Source organism: Mobula birostris, chromosome 14, assembly GCF_030028105.1.
Source record: "Mobula birostris isolate sMobBir1 chromosome 14, sMobBir1.hap1, whole genome shotgun sequence".
Classification (NCBI taxonomy): Eukaryota; Metazoa; Chordata; class Chondrichthyes; order Myliobatiformes; family Myliobatidae; genus Mobula; species Mobula birostris.
This window is the reverse complement of record NC_092383.1, coordinates 78472614-78494771: the sequence shown is the minus strand read 5'-3', so window position 1 is coordinate 78494771 and position 22158 is coordinate 78472614. Positions and strand designations below refer to the sequence as shown.

General features: G+C 41.7%; 1 protein-coding gene across 5 annotated transcripts in view; it reads right to left on the bottom strand.

The window, feature by feature from the left end:
- Window positions 1-19421: 19421 nt before the first annotated feature.
- The window catches only part of LOC140210002 (suppressor of tumorigenicity 7 protein homolog), a 146914-nt gene continuing 144177 nt past the window's right edge, over window positions 19422-22158 (bottom strand). For 2 of the 5 annotated variants that reach the window (XM_072278726.1, XM_072278725.1), the window contains one exon: window positions 19425-19904. In XM_072278726.1, coding sequence (XP_072134827.1) covers window positions 19809-19904 — 96 coding nt within the window. In that variant the 3' untranslated portion in view covers window positions 19425-19808. Of the gene's footprint in view, window positions 19905-22158 lie in introns of all 5 variants that reach the window. The other 3 variants (XM_072278723.1, XM_072278722.1, XM_072278727.1) reach the window with 3 other exon arrangements.

The following is a 22158-nucleotide window of genomic DNA, read 5'->3' as shown; positions in this document are numbered from 1 at the left end:
AACTCCAGAGAGTACAGACCCAGAACCATCAAATGCTTCTCATATATTAGCCCTTTCTTTTCTGAGATCATTTTTGTCAACATCCTCCAGGCCTTCTCCAATGCCAGCACATTCTTCCTTGGATGAGGGGCTCAAAACTGCTCACGATACTGTGAACAACAGGAATTCTGCAGATGCTGGAAATTCAAGCAACACACATAAAAGTTGCTGGTGAACGCAGCAGGCCAGGCAGCATCTCTAGGAAGAGGTAAGGGCCGAGACCCTTCGTCAGGACTAACTGAAGGAAGAGTGAGTAGGGATTTGAAAGTTGGAGGGGGAGGGGGAGATCCAAAATGATAGGAGAAGACAGGAGGGGGAGGGATGGAGCCAAGAGCTGGACAGGTGATAGGCAAAAGGGATACGAGAGGATCATGGGACAGGAGGTCTGGGAAGAAAGACAACGGGTGGGGGGATCCAGAGGATGGGCAAGGGGTATATTCAGAGGGACAGAGGGAGAAAAAGGAGAGTGAGAGAAAGAATGTGTGTATAAAGATAAGTAACAGATGGGGTATGAGGGAGAGGTGGGGCATTAGCGGAAGTTAGAGAAGTCGATGTTCATGCCATCAGGTTGGAGGCTACTCAGACGGAATATAAGGTGTTGTTCCTCCAACCTGAGTGTGGCTTCATCTTTACAGTAGAGGAGGCCGTGGATAGACATGTCAGAATGGGAATGGGATGTGGGATTAAAATGTGTGGCCACTGGGAGATCCTGCTTTCTCTGCGGACAGAGCGTAGGTGTTCAGCAAAGCGATCTCCCAGTCTGCGTCGGGTCTCGCCAATATATAAAAGGCCACATCGGGAGCACCGGACGCAGTATATCACCCCAGCCGACTCACAGGTGAGGTGTTGCCTCACCTGGAAGGACTGTTTGGGGCCCAGAATGGTGGTAAGGGAGGAAGTGTAAGGGCATGTGTAGCACTTGTTCTGCTTACATGGATAAGTGCCAGGAGGGAGATCAGTGGGGAGGGATGGGGGGGATGAATGGACAAGGGAATTGCGTAGAGAGCGATCCCTGCGGAATGCGGGGGGGGGGGGGGAGGGAAAGATGTGCTTAGTGGTGGGATCCCGTTGGAGGTGGCGGAAGTTACGGAGAATAATATGTTGGACCCGGAGGCTGGTGGGGTGGTAGGTGAGGACCAGGGGAACCCTATTCCTAGTGGGGTGGTGGGAGGATGGAGTGAGAGCAGATGTACGTGAAATGGGGGAGATGCGTTTAAGAGCAGAGTTGATAGTGGAGGAAGGGAAGCCCCTTTCTTTAAAAAAGGAAGACATCTCCCTCGTCCTGGAATGAAAAGCCTCATCCTGAGAGCAGATGCGGCAGAGACGGAGGAGAAGGGGATCCCCTTCTCGCAATTCCTCCATCTCCGTCTGCTCTGAGGATGAGGCTTTTCATTCCAGGATGAGGGAGATGTCTTCCTTTTTTAAAGAAAGGGGCTTCCCTTCCTCCACTATCAACTCTGCTCTTAAACGCATCTCCCCCATTTCACGTACATCTGCTCTCACTCCATCCTCCCGCCACCCCACGAGGAATAGGGTTCCCCTGGTCCTCACCTACCACCCCACCAGCCTCCGGGTCCAACATATTATTCTCCGTAACTTCCGCCACCTCCAATGGGATCCCCCCACTAAGCACATCTTTCCCTCCCCCCCTCTCTCTGCATTCCGCAGGGATCGCTCCCTACGCAACTCCCTTGTCCATTCATCCCCCCCATCCCTCCCCACTGATCTCCCTCCTGGCACTTATCCTTGTAAGCGGAACAAGTGCTACACATGCCCTTACACTTCCTCTCTTACCACCAGTCAGGGCCCCAAACAGTCCTTCCAGGTGAGGCAACACTTCACCTGTGAGTCGGCTGGGGTGATATACTGCATCCGGTGCTCCCGATGTGGCCTTTTATATATTGGCGAGACCCGACGCAGACTGGGAGACCGCTTTGCTGAACACCTACGCTCTGTCCGCCAGAGAAAGCAGGATCTCCCAGTGGCCACACATTTTAATCCCACATCCCATTCCCATTCTAACATGTCTATCCACGGCCTCCTCTACTGTAAAGATGAAGCCACACTCAGGTTGGAGGAACAACACCTTATATTCCGTCTGGGTAGCCTCCAACCTGATGGCATGAACATCGACTTCTCTAACTTCCGCTAATGCCCCACCTCTCCCTCGTACCCCATCTGTTACTTATTTTTATACACACATTCTTTCTCTCACTCTCCTTTTTCTCCCTCTGTCCCTCTGAATATACCCCTTGCCCATCCTCTGGGTCCCCCCACCCCTTGTCTTTCTTCCCGGACCTCCTGTCCCATGATCCTCTCGTATCCCTTTTACCTATCACCTGTCCAGCTCTTGGCTCCATCCCTCCCCCTCCTGTCTTCTCCTATCATTTTGGATCTCCCCCTCCCCCTCCAACTCTCAAATCCCTTACTCACTCTTCCTTCAGTTAGTCCTGACGAAGGGTCTCGGCCTGAAACGTCGACTGCACCTCTTCCTGGAGCTGCTGCCTGGCCTGCTGCGTTCACCAGCAACTTTTATGTGTGTTGTCACAATACTGTGGTCTGACCAATGTCTTATAAGGCCTCAGCACCATCAGCTTACTATCATGGGTAGGAGAATTATGAAAGACCACAATCAAAGATAAAAGAGCAAGGTAGTAGATTGATCAGAGATCAGCAAACCATTAAGCAGTTTGGCCATATGTCACTGCAAGTTGTTTATTAAAGGGGTAGCGGTGAAATAGATTCAGTTTCTGTCAATACATAGAACGCACTTGACAATGTTGCATGAGAAATCAGTGGAGAAATTACAGACTGAGGAGGCCCAGTCAGCATGGATGGAGAGACAATGTCACAGCAGACATTGAAAGGGAGACTGTCCCATCTGTTATGGTCTTATTTAGTTGATAAAGCCAAACTGGGCGCAGCACCACGCTGTCGAAAGAAATGAGGGAGGTTAGGTGAAAATGGGTAAGTTTAACGTGAAGTAATGGAAAAGTTAAGCGAGAATTTCTTTTAAATGAAAATGCATGTCATATGGTACATTCCCACTATGATAGAGAAAATCCTTAAAAATAAGTTCAGAGCCAAAGGAAAACTACATAGAATGCAAAAGCAGAGAGTTCATGGTGACCCAGTATAAAGTCAACATAGCTATTAAAGCCAATGTCTTATAAAGCTTCAGCTTATTATCATGGGTAGGTGAATTATGTAAAACCACAATCAAAGATAAAAGTACAAGGAGTAGATCAGAGATCAGCAAGGCATTAAGCAGGTTGGCCATATTTCACTGCAAGTTATTAATAAAGGGTTTAGCATCACAGAATAATGTTCACTGTTTGGGTCCCTCACTAGAATAAGTGATAGATAAACCTTTCATAGGAAGGCCAAGTCATTTACCTGGAGGAGGTGACTGGGTATGAGGGGTTGGAGCTACTGCATACGAAAGGCTTGAACATACCAAGCACAAGAGATTCTGCAGATACTGGAAATCCAGAGCAACACACACAAAGTGGTGGAGGAACTCAGCAGGTCTGGCAGCATCTATGGAGAGGAATAAAAAGCCGATGTTTCGGGCCGAGACTCTTCATCTGAACATACTAATGTTGTATTCTCTCAGACTGGCACTGAGAGAAAGATAGATTTTTGATAGACATGCTCTCTGAGCAGGAGGGAGGAGAAGATGGTGGTACGACGCAGCACACGCGGCCGTTCCGAATGATATCGTATGTGTTAACTACAGGGCCGTGCACAATCCTGAGTTGATGGAGACAGCTGTGACAAGCACGGAGGAACACCTGGAGAAACTTCTGAAATGCCCGCTTCGCTGCCGCTGCTACTGTGCGATCAAGAATCTCCGGAGGGGAAGGCCCCAAATCCTCGGCTTTGCCTATTGCCTGTTGCCGGGGCCGGGGTTGAAGCGCTCGGCAGAGATGGTGCTCGGTGTTGGAGAGCTGGTCAGAGGCTCGGAGTTTTCGGACGGACTCTGAGTCGGACTGTGGTCGGATGCTTCCAGGATGCCGCATTGGCAAGTTTGCGGCGCTGGAGGTTCACCGTCTGCGTGAGATGATGGGACTTTCAAGAGACTTTGAGACTTTTTACCGTGCCCATGGTCTGTTCTTTATCAAATTACGGTATTGCTTTGCACTGTTGTAACTATATGTTATAATTATGTGTTTTTTGTCAGTTTTTCCAGTCGGTTTGTCGTGTGTTTCTGTGATATCATTCTGGAGAAATATTGTATCATTTCTTAATGTATGCATTACTAAATGACAATAAAAGAGGACTGCGTGTCTTCTAATCTGATCTAAAAAAAACGCACAAGCGGTGGGGTTGACAGACATTTCTACGAAAAGAGGTGTAAGGCGCTCCTTCCCTCCGCTAGTCTACAGGTCATTTTTCAGCAAGGTGTAGCACCTACTTAGCCCCCCAGTCAGGGTCATGTGAAGCCATGGGACCAGGTGGTGGATGATTATTTGAGCAGCTGGTGCATCACAAGTCCTGGTTGTGCGACCAGGCAAACTGTCTCTGAAGAGTATTGATAACGGCCGGGGTCACCCATCTTGTAAAGACACTGCCCAGAAGGCGGCAATGGCAAACCACTTCTGTGGAAAAATTTGCCAAGATCAAAGACCATGATCCTCCACGCCATACAAGATGTCACATAATGATAACGATGGTTCAAAAGAATATAAAGGCAGAAGACAAGTTCCATTCTCTCTCAGAAGATTAATGATTAACTACTTGCTGATCTTTTGATTTTGACTTGCAAAACTGGTAGCTGAATTGATTTGACTTGTAATGCAACACTGAGAAAATAATAACTGCAACTATCTCTACGTGCTAACATGAGAATAGATCATCATACTCCCTCAAGGGACTGAGTCACTTACAGTGCCTGTAATACGTGTGAGCTTCTCATTCATCCAAAGAACCCTGGCTTTAAGGACTTGTGCTGAAAGTGATCTGCTTAGTTGCAGCATCCCTGTCATAGCAGATGAATGCAAAGCTGGACAATGCACGGCCGGGAACTTTCCATTTATAACCCTGCACATCAGTCCTGGAGCTCGCCCAATCCACAAAAGCATTTGAGCCGCATATTATGAGGCTTTGTTTAAAACTAAATGAGCACAACAGACCAATTAATCACAACAGTGCTTTGACAAATAAGGGTTAACAGGCATCTGTCAAACCCAACACTTGTGGGAAAAGTACAGCATAAATATAGGGCAGTAAATTGTTTCTAAATACAGATGACCCCAGTTCGCATCACCCCTGGTTGAAAAGCATCAGCTGTCACGTGACAAAAATGCATTTATATATCAAAAGCAAAGACCCACACTTCTCATGTCAGACGACTTTTGCCGTTCCACATTCAAATGCCACCTTTTCTTCAGTAATGCTATAGGTAAAGTTGCAAATATGTAACATTCTGTGATGTCTTCAGCTTTTCCTTGTCTTCAAAATTACTTCCACTCTACAATCCATTTATAGAGGTAGTGCAACCACTCGAGTCGAATATGATGTTCTCCAAAGGGGTTGTCCATTGGTGGGACTTAGGTTGTTGTGGAGGCCAATCAGAGATCCACATACTCTGGGGCAGTGGGCAGAAGCAAGTGGTGGCTGTGGTTAGTGGTTGGGTCGTTTGGTTGTTCAGTCTCTTCTCTCGTAGCCTCCGCTTGTTCTCTGTGGCACAGCAGAGGTCGTTCTCATGTAGTGTAGCTTCTTCTTGAACAGATTTACTCCAGTCTTTAGATGTCATGTTTGAGTTCCTTCAGGCTGATTTTGATGATTCCTTTGAAGTGTTTCCTTTGCCCACCAGGGGTTCTCTGATCTTCATTTAGCTGGGAGTAAAGTATCTGTTCAGGGAGATGTGAGTTAGGCACCCAAATGACATGATTTATCCATCAGAGTTGGATACAGTCCATCTATATCCATAAGACATAGGAGCAGTATTAGGCCATACAGCCCATCGTGTCTGCTTTATTATTACATTATGGCTGATATATTATACCTCTCAGCCCCATTTTCCTGCCTTCTATCAGCAACTTTTGACAAACGTACTAATCAAGAACCTATGAACCTCCACTTTAAATATACTCAGACAGCTTCCAGATTTACTACCCTTTGGCTAAAGAAATTCCTCCTTACCTCTATTCTAATGGGATGTTCTTCTATTCTGAGGCTGTGACCACTGGTCCTATATTTCCCCATTGTAGGAAAAATCCTCTCTACGCCCACACTGTCTAGGCTTTTCAATATTCAATAGGTTTCAATGAGATCCCCCCTCACTTTTAGATAAGCTGAACTACTACTTTCTGTAGCAATGCACATTTGCTTCTATTGAATTTTACGTTGTTTTCTTTAGTACTGTGAAAAGGTTTTAGGCACACATATATAGCTAGGGTGTCCAAGACTTTTGTACAGTACTCTATTTGTCAACGTGAGAGCGAGTTTGTAAATCTGGTGGGAATGCCGAGAGTGGAGCACCGCGGGAGGATGTGGGAAAGGTGGCAGAGAAGGAATGCCAGGGGCTGAGGGTGGCACGGGTACAGTCACAACCAGCCCTGAGACACCAGGCAAGGTTATTTGATTCAAAACAATTGATCATTACAGAATGCCCTTCTGGTGTTTCCCACTCCTTCTCCTTTTCCAAAACATGATTCTCCCCTCCCTGCCTCCTTCCCACTCTGTCCTCAATACAGACCTATATCAGAATCAGGTTTATCATCATTCACACGTCATGAAATTTGTTAGTTTTTTTTGCGGCAGCTTACAGTGCAATGTGAAAGTCTTGGGCACCCTACCTATATACATGTGCCTAAGACTTTTGAACAGTATTGTAGCTACACAAGCTTTGCCCAATATTTGAAGGATTTTTCTTTGTGCTATTAACACAATCTTGTTTGTGCAGATGATGATCTCTACCTTGTAGCATCATATTTCATATTAATCTCCCTGTATCCAGCCTGTCAATCCCTGTCACAGCTTTGTAGCTTTCAATTAGATCACCTCTCATTCTTCTAAGGTCTAATGAATACCGATCCCACAGCCTACAGACTCACTTTCAATTACAACTCATGTTCTCAGTATTATTCATTTTTATTTGCACTATTTGTCTTGTTTTGCACATTTGTTGTTTGGCAGTCTTTATGTAGATTTTCATAATTTATTTTGTATTTATTTTCCTGTAAGTGCCTGCAAAACTATTTCTCAATGTAGCTTATACATACTTTGACAATAATTTATTCTGACTTGTAAGTTACAGGCCTAGTCAATCTCTCCCGATACAAAAGATCCATCATCCCTTTCATCAACCCGATTAGCCTTTGGGACACTCAATCTTTCACAAGTACAGTATGTCCTTTCTTAGCTAAGGGGACAAAATGCAATAATAATCCAGGTATAGTTTTATCAAGGTCCTGTATAATTGTAAGAAGATATTGTGTTTACCTTTGAACTGTATTCAAAACACTTAGAATGAGGGCCATGAGACTATTGCCTTCCTAACCTTTGCTACATGCTTTCAGTGATTCATGTACAGGGTCATCAGATTCCTTGTACATCAACTTCCCCGATCTGTCGCTATTGACAATAAACTGGACTGGTCAAAGAACACTGAGGCTGTCTACAAGAAGGGTCAGAGCCGTCTCTATTTCCTGAGGAGACTGAGGTCCTTTAACATCTGCCGGACGATGCTGAGGATGTTCTACGAGTCTGTGGTGGCCAGTGCTATCATGTTTGCTGTTGTGTGCTGGGGCAGCAGGCTGAGGGTGGCAGACACCAACAGAATCAACAAACTCATTCGTAAGGCCAGTGATGTTGTGGGGATGGAACTGGACTCTCTGACGGTGGTGTCTGAAAACAGGATGCTGTCCAAGTTGCATGCCATCTTGGACGATGTCTCCCATCCACTACATAATGTACTGGGTGGGCACAGGAGTACATTCAGCCAGAGACTCATTCCACCGAGATGCAGCACAGAGCGTCACAGGAAGTCATTCCTGCCTGTGGCCATCAAACTTTACAACTCCTCCCTAGGAGGGTCAGACACCCTGAGCCAATAGGCTGGTCCTGGACTTATTTCCTGGCATAATTTACATATTACTATTTAACTATTTATGGTTTTGTTACTATTTATTATTTATGGTGCAACTGTAACAAAAACCAATTTCCCCCGGGATCAATAAAATATGACTATGACTATTACAGGGTAGCGGAGTGGAGATATGTCTCTACCAAAGGAGGTGCAAGGCGCTCTTTCCCTCCGCTAGCCTGCAGGTCACTCTTGGAAAGGTGTAATACCTGCTTAGCCACCTGATCAGGGTCATGTGAAGCCATGGGAGAAGGTGGTGGATGGTCGTATGAGCAGCCAGTGCATATCACAAGTACTAGTTACGTGACCACTGGCACCAGGCAGACAATCTCTGAAGAGTAGTGGTAATGGCTGGTGTCACCTGCCTTGCAAAGATACTGCCCAGAAGAAAAACTCTTCTGTCGAAAAGTTTGCCCAGAACAATCATGGTCATTGGAAGACCACGTTCACCCTCATCATATGACACAGCACATAATGATGATTATGCTGCTGTTCACTTTTATCCCCCCTACTGAGACCCAAACCGATTGGCAAAAATGAAGACAATTTCTTTCTTATTTTTAAAAGTGGCAGAGACTGAGGCCTACAAACCTTTGTCTGAAAGTTTGATAATAGCAAAAACTATAAAGCAGATTGGATGCCTGAAAAGAAGACTGTGGGGTTGGGGGGTGGGGAGAAGAGCACAGGAGCAGGACTAACTGGATTGTCAGGTCCAAGAAAAGAGGGTGGGCTATCCCAGTTGATAGCAAATTATCATGATTAATGCATGTCAATGGGACTAGGCAGAATAACATCTTCAAATAATGTCCCACCTCAATGCATCACGAGAGGGCACAGTTTTAAGGTGCTTGGAAGTAGGGTACAGAGGAGATGTCAGGGGTAAGTTGTTTTTTTTTTAAATGCAGGGAGTGGTGAGTGTGTGGAATGGGCTGCCGGCGACGGTGGAGGCAGATACAATAGGGTCTTTTAAGAGACTCCTGGATAGGTACATGGAGCTTAGAAAAATAGAGGGCTACGGGTAACCATAGGTAATTTCTGAAGTAAGTACATGTTTGGCACAGCATTGGTTTTCTATGTTTCTATGCCATCACCATGCCTGCACTACCACTGCTGAGAACATGGAGCTCCCTACCTAATAGCACTGGCAGCACCTTCACTTTGTGAAATGTAATGGTTAAAAGTGACTGATCACCATCTTCTCAAGGGTAAATAATAATCAATAATAGCCAACCGTGCTTGTGGCACTCACATTAGTAGATGAACACAGCATCAACCAAGTGCTTGGGTCTTCAGCGTCTAACCCTCACAGTCCATAGAAAGATTTAAAATGTCTCTTTTGTTGAAAGCACTTACCACTTAGTGAACATTTACAAAAAGAAGTTATTCCATTCCCTGATGAGTGAGCTGAAGGGACATTTTTCTTTTATCCCTGACTTGCATTTGAGGTAAGCAAATGGTCTGGAGAAGAGTCGATCAGCGGCTGTAAATGAACAGTACATTATGAAGACCCAGGGGATATAATTTATACCCCACAAGTGAACTGACCGGTTCCACAGGGATCAGTGTTGGGGCTGCTTCTTTTTACATTGTACATCAACGATTTGGATTATGGAATAGATGGCTTTGTGGCTAAGTTTGCTGACGATACGAAGATAGGTGAAGGGGCCGGTAGTGCTGAGGAAACAGAGAGTCTGCAGAGAGACTTGGATAGGTTGGAAGAATGGGCAGAGAAGTGGCAAATGAAGTACAATGTTGGAAAGTGTTGGCAGAAAAAATAAACGGGCAGACTATTATTTAAATGGGGAAAGAATTCAAAGTTCTGAGATGCAACGGGACTTGGGAGTCCTCGTACAGGATTCCCTTAAAGTTAACCTCCAGGTTGAGTCAGTAGTGAAGAAGGCGAATGCAATGTTGGCATTCATTTCTAGAGGAATAGAGTATAGGAGCAGGGATGTGATGTTGAGGCTCTATAAGGTGCTGGTGAGACCTCACTTGGAGTACTGTGGGCAGTTTTGGGATCCTTATTTAAGAAAGGATGTGCTGACGTTGGAGAGGGTACAGAGAAGATTCACTAGAATGATTCCGGGAATGAGAGGGTTAACATATGAGGAACGTTTGTCCGCTCTTGGACTGTATTCCCTGGAGTTTAGAAGAATGAGGGGAGACCTCATAGAAACATTTCGAATGTTAAAAGGCATGGACAGAGTGGATGTGGCAAAGTTGTTTCCCATGATGGGGGAATCTAGTACGAGAGGGCATGACTTCAGGATTGAAGGGCGCCCTTTCAGAACAGAAATGCGAAAAAATTTTTTTAGTCAGAGGGTGGTGAATCTATGGAATTTGTTGCCACGGGCAGCAGTGGAGGCCAAGTCATTGGGTGTATTTAAGGCAGAGATTGATAGGTATCTGAGTAGCCAGGGCATCAAAGGTTATGGTGAGAAGGCGGGGCAGTGGGACTAAATAGGATAAAATGGATCAGCTCATGATAAAATGGCGGAGCAGACTCGATGGGCCGAATGGCCTACTTCTGCTCCTTTGTCTTATGGTATTATGGTCTTATAACTCATGACCACTGAAGCTGTGTGAGACTTACATTTGGAGCCATGAGGAATATAAATCACATCTCAGGGGACTTCATAATGTATTCTATTTTACTATATTAATTTTTAACATCTGCTATATAGATTGTTATTTTACTGGAACTCTTACTCTTCTGCAAATTGGTTCCAGTAAAGCTGGAAGAATTGCAAGTACTGGTCTGTCAATGGTTCCTGTTACAGTGAGTACTTATCAACCTCAGGTTCTCCTACAATATGACCACTAATCTGTTAATGGTTTCTCTGCAATGCAAGCACTAATTGCCCTACAGTTCCTCTGTTTTGCCGGTATTGATCTGTTATGGTTCTCCTATAAAACGAAGGCTGATTATTCCAAGGTTCTCTCACTAAGCAATTAGAGACTGGTCCATTTATGCTTTTACCATAACAATGTACTGATCTTTTACTCCCCTGCATTTAACAACAGAAGAAACAGGAGCAGCAGACCATCTGGTCCCTTAAACCTGATCCACCAATCAGCAGATCCTCAAACTACATTCCCAATCCCTTAATTCCCTTTGTATCCAAAAATCTATTAACCTCAGCCTTGAATATACTCAATGACTGAGCATTTTCTGACACGGGGAATTCTTTTGGTAAAGAAATTGTACATAAACAGTCAAGTCATCCAAGATACCCCCTACATTGTAGATTTTCCGGTAGGTGAAATAACTCACCTGTACCCATCAGGTCAAGAAGCATACTTCATACTTAAACCTCATTCTTCTGAAATGTAGAGATTGTAAACACATCCTATTAGGATTCTCCTCACCTGACAACCCACCCTGCCCAATCCCAGGAATCAATCTAATAAAACTTTACTACAAGTCCCTTAGGCAAATATTGCCACTTTCAGCACGGAGGTCAAAATTTCATACAGTGTTTCACATATATTCACACCAGACCCATTGACAAATGCAGAAAGCCTTCCTTGTTCTTGGACTTCAATATATTGTAAAAAAAGTGTAATATTTTCATTGTATCTGTAATTTGACTAAAATGCATTCACTCTGAATACCAATATTTAATAGCCTGTCACCATCTTAAAAACATGTTTCTTCTTTATTTCCTACCTGAGTTAGTAATATTTTCTGAGATTATACGCCATCTGCCACCTTCTTGTTGACTCTTCTATTATTTTGCATATATTTTGTGTCCCCCTTGGTTCACTTTTCTACATAGCTTTGTACTGTCAACAAACTTGGAGATATTAAATGCAGTCGCTTCATTTAAGTCTTTACGTTATAGCCAGCTGAAGGCTCTGCACTCATCTTTGTGGCACTAGATCTCAATAATTTATAAATCTGAAAAAGGCATTATCATCACTGCCCGTTGACTTCAGGGAGGAGAATGGAGTACACAACCCAGTCTGCATCAACTATGCTGAGGTTAAATTCCCGATATACTTTCATGGTGTCTGATTTGATGGAAAAAGTCATTCCCACCCCTCCAAATCCCAGGTGCTGGTGCTTGAGAGTTTCATGTTCCTAGATACAAATATCACCAACAATTTGTCCTGACGCGGCCATGTAAATACTATGGCCAAGAAAGCACACCAGTGCCTCTACTTGCTCAGAATTCTAACGAAATACCGCATGATCCTGATTACCCTCACAACTTTTTAACAGATGCAGCATTGGAAGTATCCTATCCAGATGCATCACTGCTCAGCCAAGACCCAAGAAATTGCAGAGATTTGTGAACCCAGCCCAATACTCAAACCATCCTATCCTCCACTGACTCTGTCTACACTTACCCCTTACTTTAGGAAAGCAGCCAACATAATCAAGGGCACCATGCACCCAGTCATTCTCTCTTCTCTCCCTCCTATCGGGCAGAAGAGATAAAAGCTTGAGAACATGTACCACCAGGCTAAAGAACAGTTTCTACCCCACTCTAATCACTCTTGGAGCAGGCTTCTTAATAATCAAAAATCTCTTAATCTACATTGTCAACATTGGGGTGGGGGGGCTTCTTCACACAGAGAGTGGTGGGAGTGTGGAATGAGCTGCCAGATGAAGTGGTAAATTGGACAGGTACATGGATGAGAGGTGTATGGAAGGATATGGTCCAGCTGCAGGTCAGTGGGACTGGGCAGAAAAATGGTTCAGCACAGCCAAGAAGGGCCAAAAGGCCTGTTTCTGTGCTGTAATGTTCTATGTTCTATGTTCTATATCATGGTCCTTGCAGTTTATCTGTCTGCCTGCACTATACTTCCTCTGTAACATTGTATTGTGCGTTCTGTTTTGTTTTTCTTTTGTACTACCTTGATGAACTTACATATGGCACAATCTGTCTGGATGGCATGCAAACAATGTCTCTTGTCACTGTCAATGTCACCGTCTCTTGGTATATGTGACAAAAAAAATTACTAATTAGCATTTTCTGAGACCTCTATCCAAGCTAATAAATTACTCTACCCACACCACAAGTAACTTTCCATGAGTCACATTATCAAATAATGTCTGAAAATTGCCCTTTCTTTTTAATCTACTGTACAAGCAAATGACATATTTAGTGGCAGGAATTCCCTATCATGTTGACTGACTAATCATATTTATGGTTTGCTTCTACCACTGTAGTGTAGCAGTTAGCACACTTCATAGTACCAGCGACACAGGTTCAATTCCTGCCGCTGTCTATAAGGAGTTTGTACATTTGCCCCGTAACTGCGTGGATTTCCTCTGGGTGCTCTGGTTTCCTCCCACAGACCAAAGATGTATCGGTTGGTTAATAGGTCATAGTAAATTGTCCAATAATTAGGTTAGGGTTAAATTGAGGGTTGCTGGGTTGTGCAGCAACTCTGTAGTCAATACTTCGATTTATGAAGGCCAATGTGTCAAAAAACTCTGTTTACTACCCTGTCTATCTGTGATGCCATTTTCAAGGAATTATGGATCTGTATTCCCAGATCCCTCTGTTCTGTGACAATCCTCAGTGTCCTACCATTCATCATGCAAGTCCTACACTGGTTTGTCCTCCCAAAGTGAAATACCTCACACCTGTCTTCATTACATTCCATCTGCTATTTTTCAGCCCATTTTTCCAACTGGTAGAGATCCCACTGCAAGCCTTGATAGCCGTCCTCGTTGTCCACTACGCCCCCAATCTTGGTGCTATCCACAAATCTATCTAAAAAGATCAAAAATACATCAAAGAAACTTATGGAAAGGGACATTTTAAATTATAGCCATCTTAGTAGTTGAATAGTCAAGCAGATGAATATACACCTTTACAGACTATACAAGGACACAAAATATTTCACAATTGCCAAGGAACAAGGATGAGAATATAACTATAGCAGAGATGAGGGTGGATGTCCTTTGGGTAGAAATAAGGCATGTCAGAGGAAGGAAGCTCTGAACATCTGTTGGAAAGCACTAGTCACAAAAAGAATCTTAATCAGAACAGATGCAGTTGTTACAGGCGAGTTCAAATTACCAAGGAACGATTGATTGGGCAATAGGAACAAAGTACGACATTGAGCACAGTATCACATTGTTAATCAGCCATTATGATTTGGTTGTTTGTTGATGATACTGTACTAGTTTCCTTTAGGATCCTGAATTCAAATCAGTAACACAGATTGGGTCAGATCCCAATGATATTTGTTTCGAGATTATCTTTGCGTGTGTCTTGACCACCATTTAATTTCTAACCTTTGCCTGCCAGTTTGATACTTCCAAAACGAAACAATACTCAGTGGTCACTTTATTGGGTATCTCCTGTACTTAATAAATTGGTCACTGAATGTTTGTGGCCTTGTGCTTCTGCAGCCCATCCACTTCATGGTTTGATGTGTTTTGGGTTTTCCATTGGTCTTCTGCACACCACTGTTGCAATGCTTGGTTATTTGATTTACTGTCATCTTTCTGTCAGCTTGAATCAGTCTGCCATTCTCCCTAGACCTCCCTCATTAACAAGGCATTTTAGCCCAAAGAACTGCTACTCACTTTTTGCCTTTGTGCTTGTTGTGCATGAAAATCCCAGGAGATCAGCAATTTCTGAGATATTCAAACCACCCCATCTGGCACCAACAACCACTTAGTCAGTCACATTACTACCCTATTCTGATGCTTAGGCTGAACAACTGAACCTCTTGACCATGTTTGCATGTTGAGTTGCTGCCACATGACTGATATTTGCATTAACAAAATGTACAGGTGTAAAGTTAAACAGTGTGAAAAACATTGAGGGACAGAATCCAAGCTAAATGTGTGTTAGTAATAAAACAGAGGAATTGGAAGTGTTGATCTATAAATTACCAGATAATATGTAACACAAGAAATTCTGCAGATGCTGGAAATCTTGAGGACCACACACAAATTGCTGGTGGAACTCAGCAGGTCAGGCAACATCTATGGAGGGAAATGAGCTGTCGGCATTTTGAACTGAGACCCTTTATTAGGACTGGAAATAAAAGAGAAAAAAAAACAGAATAATATGGGGGAGGGGAAGGAGCACAACTTTGGTTCAGAGACAATATTAGCCAATTCAGTGTGAAGTACAGTGTATTCCAGTTAATTGGGCCATCAGCTATTCAGGGCAGCTGCTTATTTGGGCCAACTCTTAAAAAAGAAAAACTAATTGAGAAAATATCCAGGATTCTCTTCATTTATTTTGGATACTATGCCATTTAATTGGGACAGGAAACTGTTATCAGACGGTTTCTAACTAGTATCAGCAGTGTGCACTTGACATGGCCATTAGATACTACACTGTACTTAGAGTGAATCATTTTTAAATTGCATCATATTGCATGTGTTTTTGTTCAAAAAATATTTTTTGTCACTGATAGTTGGTGAGAAATAAGCAGCAAGACAATTCAGAACAGTTTTGCTCACTGCATTTTCAAGCATTCAAACTTGGAGATGACAGATACAGCCAGGAGAGAAAATGAAGCAATTTCATGACTTCAACAGTTAGGTACTACAAAGAATTTAAAGGTATCGCCAGTCATCTTGAATGTTACAATTAAAATTAAGATTTGGAAGATGCAATCGTCAATAGTATGATAGCAGTCCATTATCTGCACTAGGTACCTGCGCTCATTTTTGTTCATTTACAGACAATCAAAAGAACAAGTACACTGTATTAATTGCTCCATGGATAACTGTTAGGAACTAATAGTTTTATAATACTGTAGTACTACAAAACTAGTGTTCTAATTTGTCTTTCTTTTTTTCATTTAAATATAGAATTTGTTACTTAGTTAAATGGTAATGTCTTTTTTTTTAAACATACCTTTTAAAATATTTCCATGAAGCTTTGGCTAATTGGGGCAGCGGCTTTATTGGTCCAAAATGTACTAGCCCTGATGTGACCTAATTAACTGGAATTCAGAATCAGGTTTAATATCACCAGCATATGTTGTGAATTTTGTTAACTTTGGGCAGCACTACAATGTAATACATGATAATAGAGAGAAAGAGAAATAAAATATATATTATGTATATTCAATTAAATAAGTAGTGCAAAGAAGTAGTGAGGTATTGTTCATGAGTTCAATGTCCATTCACTGTATATGTGTGTTTTCTTTTTAAAGTGCCAATGGATTTTTGACTGCCTTGATTATCAAAGAGAAAAATAAACTAATGCAGCTGGAAAATAAGAGTACAGAATTACAACCAAGATAATGTAATATTACTTTATCTAGTTGCACACGTAAATAATGTGAAGTGATATTAAGAGGGAATATAACAAAAAATATAAGATCAGCAATTCATGAGAATTAAATTACAACATTACCACATCTGAAAATGGAGCATTAATCCAGATGTTGTTGAAGTATTTGAAGGGGCACCTAAAATAGATTCATGCCTCTGACTTAAAGAATCCCACCAACTAAATTATAGCAGACAATTCTTAGATTGATTTCTACTTTCCAATGCAGTACACTTCAAGGGGGGGGGGGGGGGAAGCAGATTTGGAAAGGGGAAAAGTATTGGCTAATAGATCCAGAATGTGTAATAGAGTTGGAATGGTGTGGGTTACAACAGAACTCTGATCAATCATGCAATTTTACAGCGAAGTACATGTTCACTTCGCCGGATCCAGATAAAAGCTGGATAAATTCTTTAGAAGAATAAAGCGGAGTTGCATTATTCAAATACATTATTTTTCCACAAAGTGCAAGTAACATCATGCAGATTATTTTCAAGGAGTTGATCCCAGTCACTTAGGACATAGTTTTGAACATCCAAACCATCATTACTCAACCACAAATCCTTGATGTCTATAATCACTCAGGATAATTGATTTAAAAAAAAATCAAATCCCTAGTATACATCTGTAACAAGTGAGAGGGTTAATTTCACCAATTCCCAAACCTTAAGTAGGGGAGAATAAATATAGAAGCATAGAAAATCCAGACCCAACCCCGACTGCCCACTTTTGGTTTCACAAATCAGGTTTTCTTTTGGGCATGGCAACAAAGGGATGCAGTACATGTAGCACATTTGTTCTGAGGAAATAAGTCCATCACTAAATTTATTAATAAAGACGATGTGTTTCTGCAAGCTTCCCAATTTCAGGGATCTAGCTGAATGACAATAGGTAAGAAGGTCCCTGTCAATGATTTGGGTGCATACTGCATCAAAAGAACACTTCCCTGCAATAACCAACCTCATCTTTTAAGCTACTCATGATATATTGTACCCCCACTTTCAGCTGATTCCTCCCCATATGTTCCCTGGCACTTTCAATTGATGCCAAGCTGCCTACTGTTTTCAAGTGGGAAAATTGTTATCAATATCTTACCAGCAAGGCCCGTAGTTGAACATGCAGGAATCCTTTAGCTTTTGTGTCTTCTCTATAAACCTCTTCACCAACCCCTCATCTCAAATTCAAATTAATAATAAACTATAGGAATCTAGAGATAGATAAATACAAAACCCTTGCAAAACTGCATGTTGCTCATTGCTTTCCAACAGGCTGTTATGAGGGAACATTTGAGTTTTGGAAAGAAAATTTAATCAAAGAGCCCCTTCACAGCCTGCTCCATTATTTAATAATGTCATGGTATCAAATTCCTTGTTCCCCATAAACCTCAGCTTCCCAAGAGTTTAAAGAGCTATCTTCTCTCAGCCTTGAATGTATACAACATATGCAGCTTCCACATCTGTCTGGGATTGAGGAATCCAAGGATTCACAATGCTCTGAAAGGAAGAATTCCCCATTCATCTCCATATTAAATGGGCAATTCATTTTTCTGAAATTATGCCTCTCATTTTTATTTACTGTAGAGAGTAAATTACCCTATCAGCACCAATTGTCAAGTACCTTGGAATCTTTCTGTTTCAGTAAGATTACCCCTCATTCTTCAAAACCTCTAAATCAGTATAAGCCAACTCGTTCAATCTTTCCCCATCAACTGATTCTTTCATCCCAGCAATCAATCTAGAATGCCCACTTGAACTGCTTCTAACACAATTATATTCCATCCTAACAAGTTGAAACCATACCTGCTACCCAAGTGTGGGTTTTGTTCTATGACTGCAGCAAAACATCCTTTCAACCTGTAAGAACTCAGTGGCCACCTTTTAAGGGTACACATGCACATTAATGCAATTATCTAATCAGCCAATCAAGTGGCAGCAACTCTGTGCATAAAAGCATGCAGACACGGTCAAGAGGTTCAGATATTGTTCAGACCAAATATCTGAACTGGGAAGAAATATGATCAAAACGACTGAGCATGGAATGCTTGCTGGTACCAGACAAGGTGGTTTGACTATCTCAGAAATTACTGATCTCCTAGGATTTTCACGCACAACAGTCTCTACAGTTTACAGGGAATGGTGTGAAAATCCAAAACATCCAGTGAGCAGCAGTTCTTTGGGTGAAGATGCCTCGTTAATGAGAGAAGTTCAGAGGAGAATGGTCAGACTTGTTCAAGCTGACAGGAAGGCAATAGTAACTCAACTAAACATGCATTACCACAATGGTATGCAGAGGAGCATCTCTGAATGCAAAACATGTTGAATCTTGAAGCGGATGTACTACAGCAGAACACCATGGACGTACACTCAGTGGCCACTTTATTAGGTTCAAGAGATACATAATGATTGCCCACTGAGTGCATGTGTCAACTAGACTATTCCCTTCATAAAATTTATTCAATCTGCTTAAGTTATAAAATTTTCAAAATATTCTGCTACTACACCCTTAGTGAGAAAAGGCATTCTTCATTTGATTATCACAGAATTTTAGACTACTTAGGGCAATTGTTTGGTCCGTGGCATTTGACCTGGTCCATTGGCTTTGGATGTTATATTCAACTGGTCCTGCTCGACAACTCCAGGTAACTTCAATGAATAAAAAGCAACACCGGAGACCGCAGGTGCTGGAATCCAGAGGAAAAGGGCAAAGTGCCAGAGAGAACTCAATTTGATTTTGCTTCAATTAATCAAATCCTACCCACTTTCAAATACTATGTAGTACGGAGAAAGTTAAATTCAATTGTAACATCAGACAAAAAGTGACAGCCTCAAAATCAGAATTGGCATCAATAACATTATTTGTAAAAATATTGATCAACAGTTGGAATAAACTTCCAGAGAATGTTGTCCAGGTGAAAATCTTGGAATTATTGGAGATACAATCAGATCCGAAGTAAAGGCACAACAGAAATTCATTGGAAAGAAAATAAGATAGATTGAATGCCTAATTTATTTATAATCTTTATGACTTTGTGATTTTAAAAAAAACAGGGTTCAGGCACACAGAGACATTGCACAAATTTAACTTTATTTTTTTTTCTCCTTTTGATTTTCTGTCCATCTCTCCACTTCTGTGAGAAAAAACTGAATTTCTCCTCAGTTCTTTGATAAAAGGTTAACGTACCCAGACCTGGCAAAAATAACAGTGTCTCGACTTGCAGTAGTAGCTTTCTCCTTGGCTTCTCCCTTCCTATGCCTCAGCCTGGCCAGTGTTCTGTTGCAACTGACAGATCCACAGAGAAGGGTTGGGATGGGGGTGGGGTGGAGGGGGAGGGAAGCAGGAGGGTGGGGGTAGTTGTGGTGTTGCTGGATTAGGGGAAAAAAAGAAGAGCTGGATCTGTTTATTATGAACTATTTCTGTCAGATTCGGGTCAGCAGGTGCCAGAAGCTGGAGGGTAAGACACTCTCGATCTTCTCCATCACAAAGTTGAAGGGTGCAAAGAGTGTGCTGAAGAACTGTAAGACATTAAACAGTAAGGAAATGGAGATTAGAGGTATGATTCATGTACAGAAGCAGTGTTATAAAACCACAAATACAAAACCACAAAACCTCTTGTAGACATGTCATTCCATACTTCTGAGGGAAGCATCAAATTTATTTGCAAAAATATCAGCTCCAGATTGTTAAATGACAATGAAAAACTGCATAATTACTGTTCTGGGATGAATTTGCAGCAAACATGACCATTATAAAAATAATGTCAGTCTATAATAAACTGAGATACAAGCAGTTCAAGGCTAATGGAACATTTTTGTTCTGACTATCAATATTCTATTGGACACAAGGATCAAAAGCATTAACCTTGCTGTACTCTAATAGCACAATTATAAAATTGACCAGAAATTATAAGCTGATCTGCTTAGTGTAATATTCTTTGCACAAAAGATCTTCTTGGCAGGAGGCTTAAATTATTCCTTTTAATTTAAGATTATCGGATGCTGTGACGGGAAGATGAATGGTAGGTTTCTCAATAAAAGTATTGAACTGAGAATGAAGAAAAATTATTCGGATTCTTTTAGGTTCCAGGGTCAGGTTAGATACCATATGCAGGTTATTGATCATAAAGCTTTTTTGATGATTGAAATGTTGCAAATAAGAAAAAAAATCTTTTTTACGGAGTTAAGCTTATAGAATTATACAAGGATATTCACAATATTAGCAAATAATGTGTTTTTCAGCTGTGAGTCAGTTCAAAACATCACTAAATTCCTCTGTTCCTGATTAGCCATTAGCAATGAAAGTTTGAGTATGGAGTGTGAGATGAGTTACTGATGTGCTGGAATGTAAAGCCAGCTCCTCATTATGAAAATTGGTTTGCATTTCAAAACAAAAAATAGACTTTGCCAGAAAAGCTTGGCCCTTGGTCACAACTGGTAACCTTCATGATAATGTGCCCTCCTGATCCACTTTCTAGAGCCTTTCGGATTTTCGAATTTACACTTTCTATAACTGGCTTGTATCAATGTTGTTTAAGACAGGAAAATTAAGAAGCAGTGAAAAATGAACTAAGAGTGTGGTCTGCAACTTTAACATTGAAATTGTCTGAGACTGAATATTTGAGTAGCTTCTCTCTAGATCAAGTTCAGTGTAAATTGTTACTCAAGTGCCCTGAAACAGTGGCAGGAAAATACACCAGTCTTTGATTTATTTCAAATATTCACCATGCTTTGGCATTAAGTTAAAAGGAGTGTATGTTTCGTGCAAGTTTTGATGAAGGCTGAAGGATATGGCATGATCTGACTAGTCTCCCTCCTCACAACCTCCAGGAGTTAATTCATCCGTACTTTGAACGATACCAAAACTCACACCAAGTTCTGTCACCTCATCACTAATTCTTGTTGAATTCCTTTTGATTCACATTCCAAAATGAATTGAATCCACTTCATTTCTTACATCCTTCACATACACGAGTAAAAATCTTTACGTTACATCTCCATCTGAATGTGCAATTTATAGTAATTTGTAGTAAATACTGTAGTACATACAACAGAACAATCAATATAGTTTAGAAAATACATTTGTGTCAGTGTGAATTAAATGTTGAATTTGTGGTCATGAAGTTTATCAACAAAGCCTGATGTACTTGTATATAAAAATCTGGCCTAATCAGAACTGAGCTCAAGTATTTTTTATATTGAACCCGGATCCAAAACACATGGTTAAGTTCTGTGGGCTTAGCTTAGGGACATGGACTCCAATCTACACTGAGTAAATAATGGAAAAGATATATAAAACAGGCAGGCAGTGATTACAGAAGCACAAGAGACTATGTAGATGCTGAAGATCTTGAGCAGCCCACACAAAATGCTGGCAGAACTCAGCAAGTCAGGTAGCATCTATGGAGCTAACACATCCTGATTAAGGGTCTTGGTCTGAAATATTGACAGTTTACTTTCCTCCATAGAAGCTACCCAACTTCCTGCGTTCATCCAGCATTCTCTGTTTTGTTCGTGGCTCTGATTAAGAGCTTACTTTATTTCCCTACTGGAATGTAAAGCCAACTCCTCTTTATGAAAATTGGTTTGCATTTCAAAGCAAAAATTAGATTTTGCCAGAAGAGCTTGGCCCTTCGTCACAGCTGGCAACCTTCATGATAATGTGTCCTCCTGATCCACTTTCTAGAGCCTTTTGGATTTTAGATTTACACTTTTTATAATTGTTTTTTATCAATGTTGTTCAATGACAGAAAAGTTAAATAGCAGTGAATAC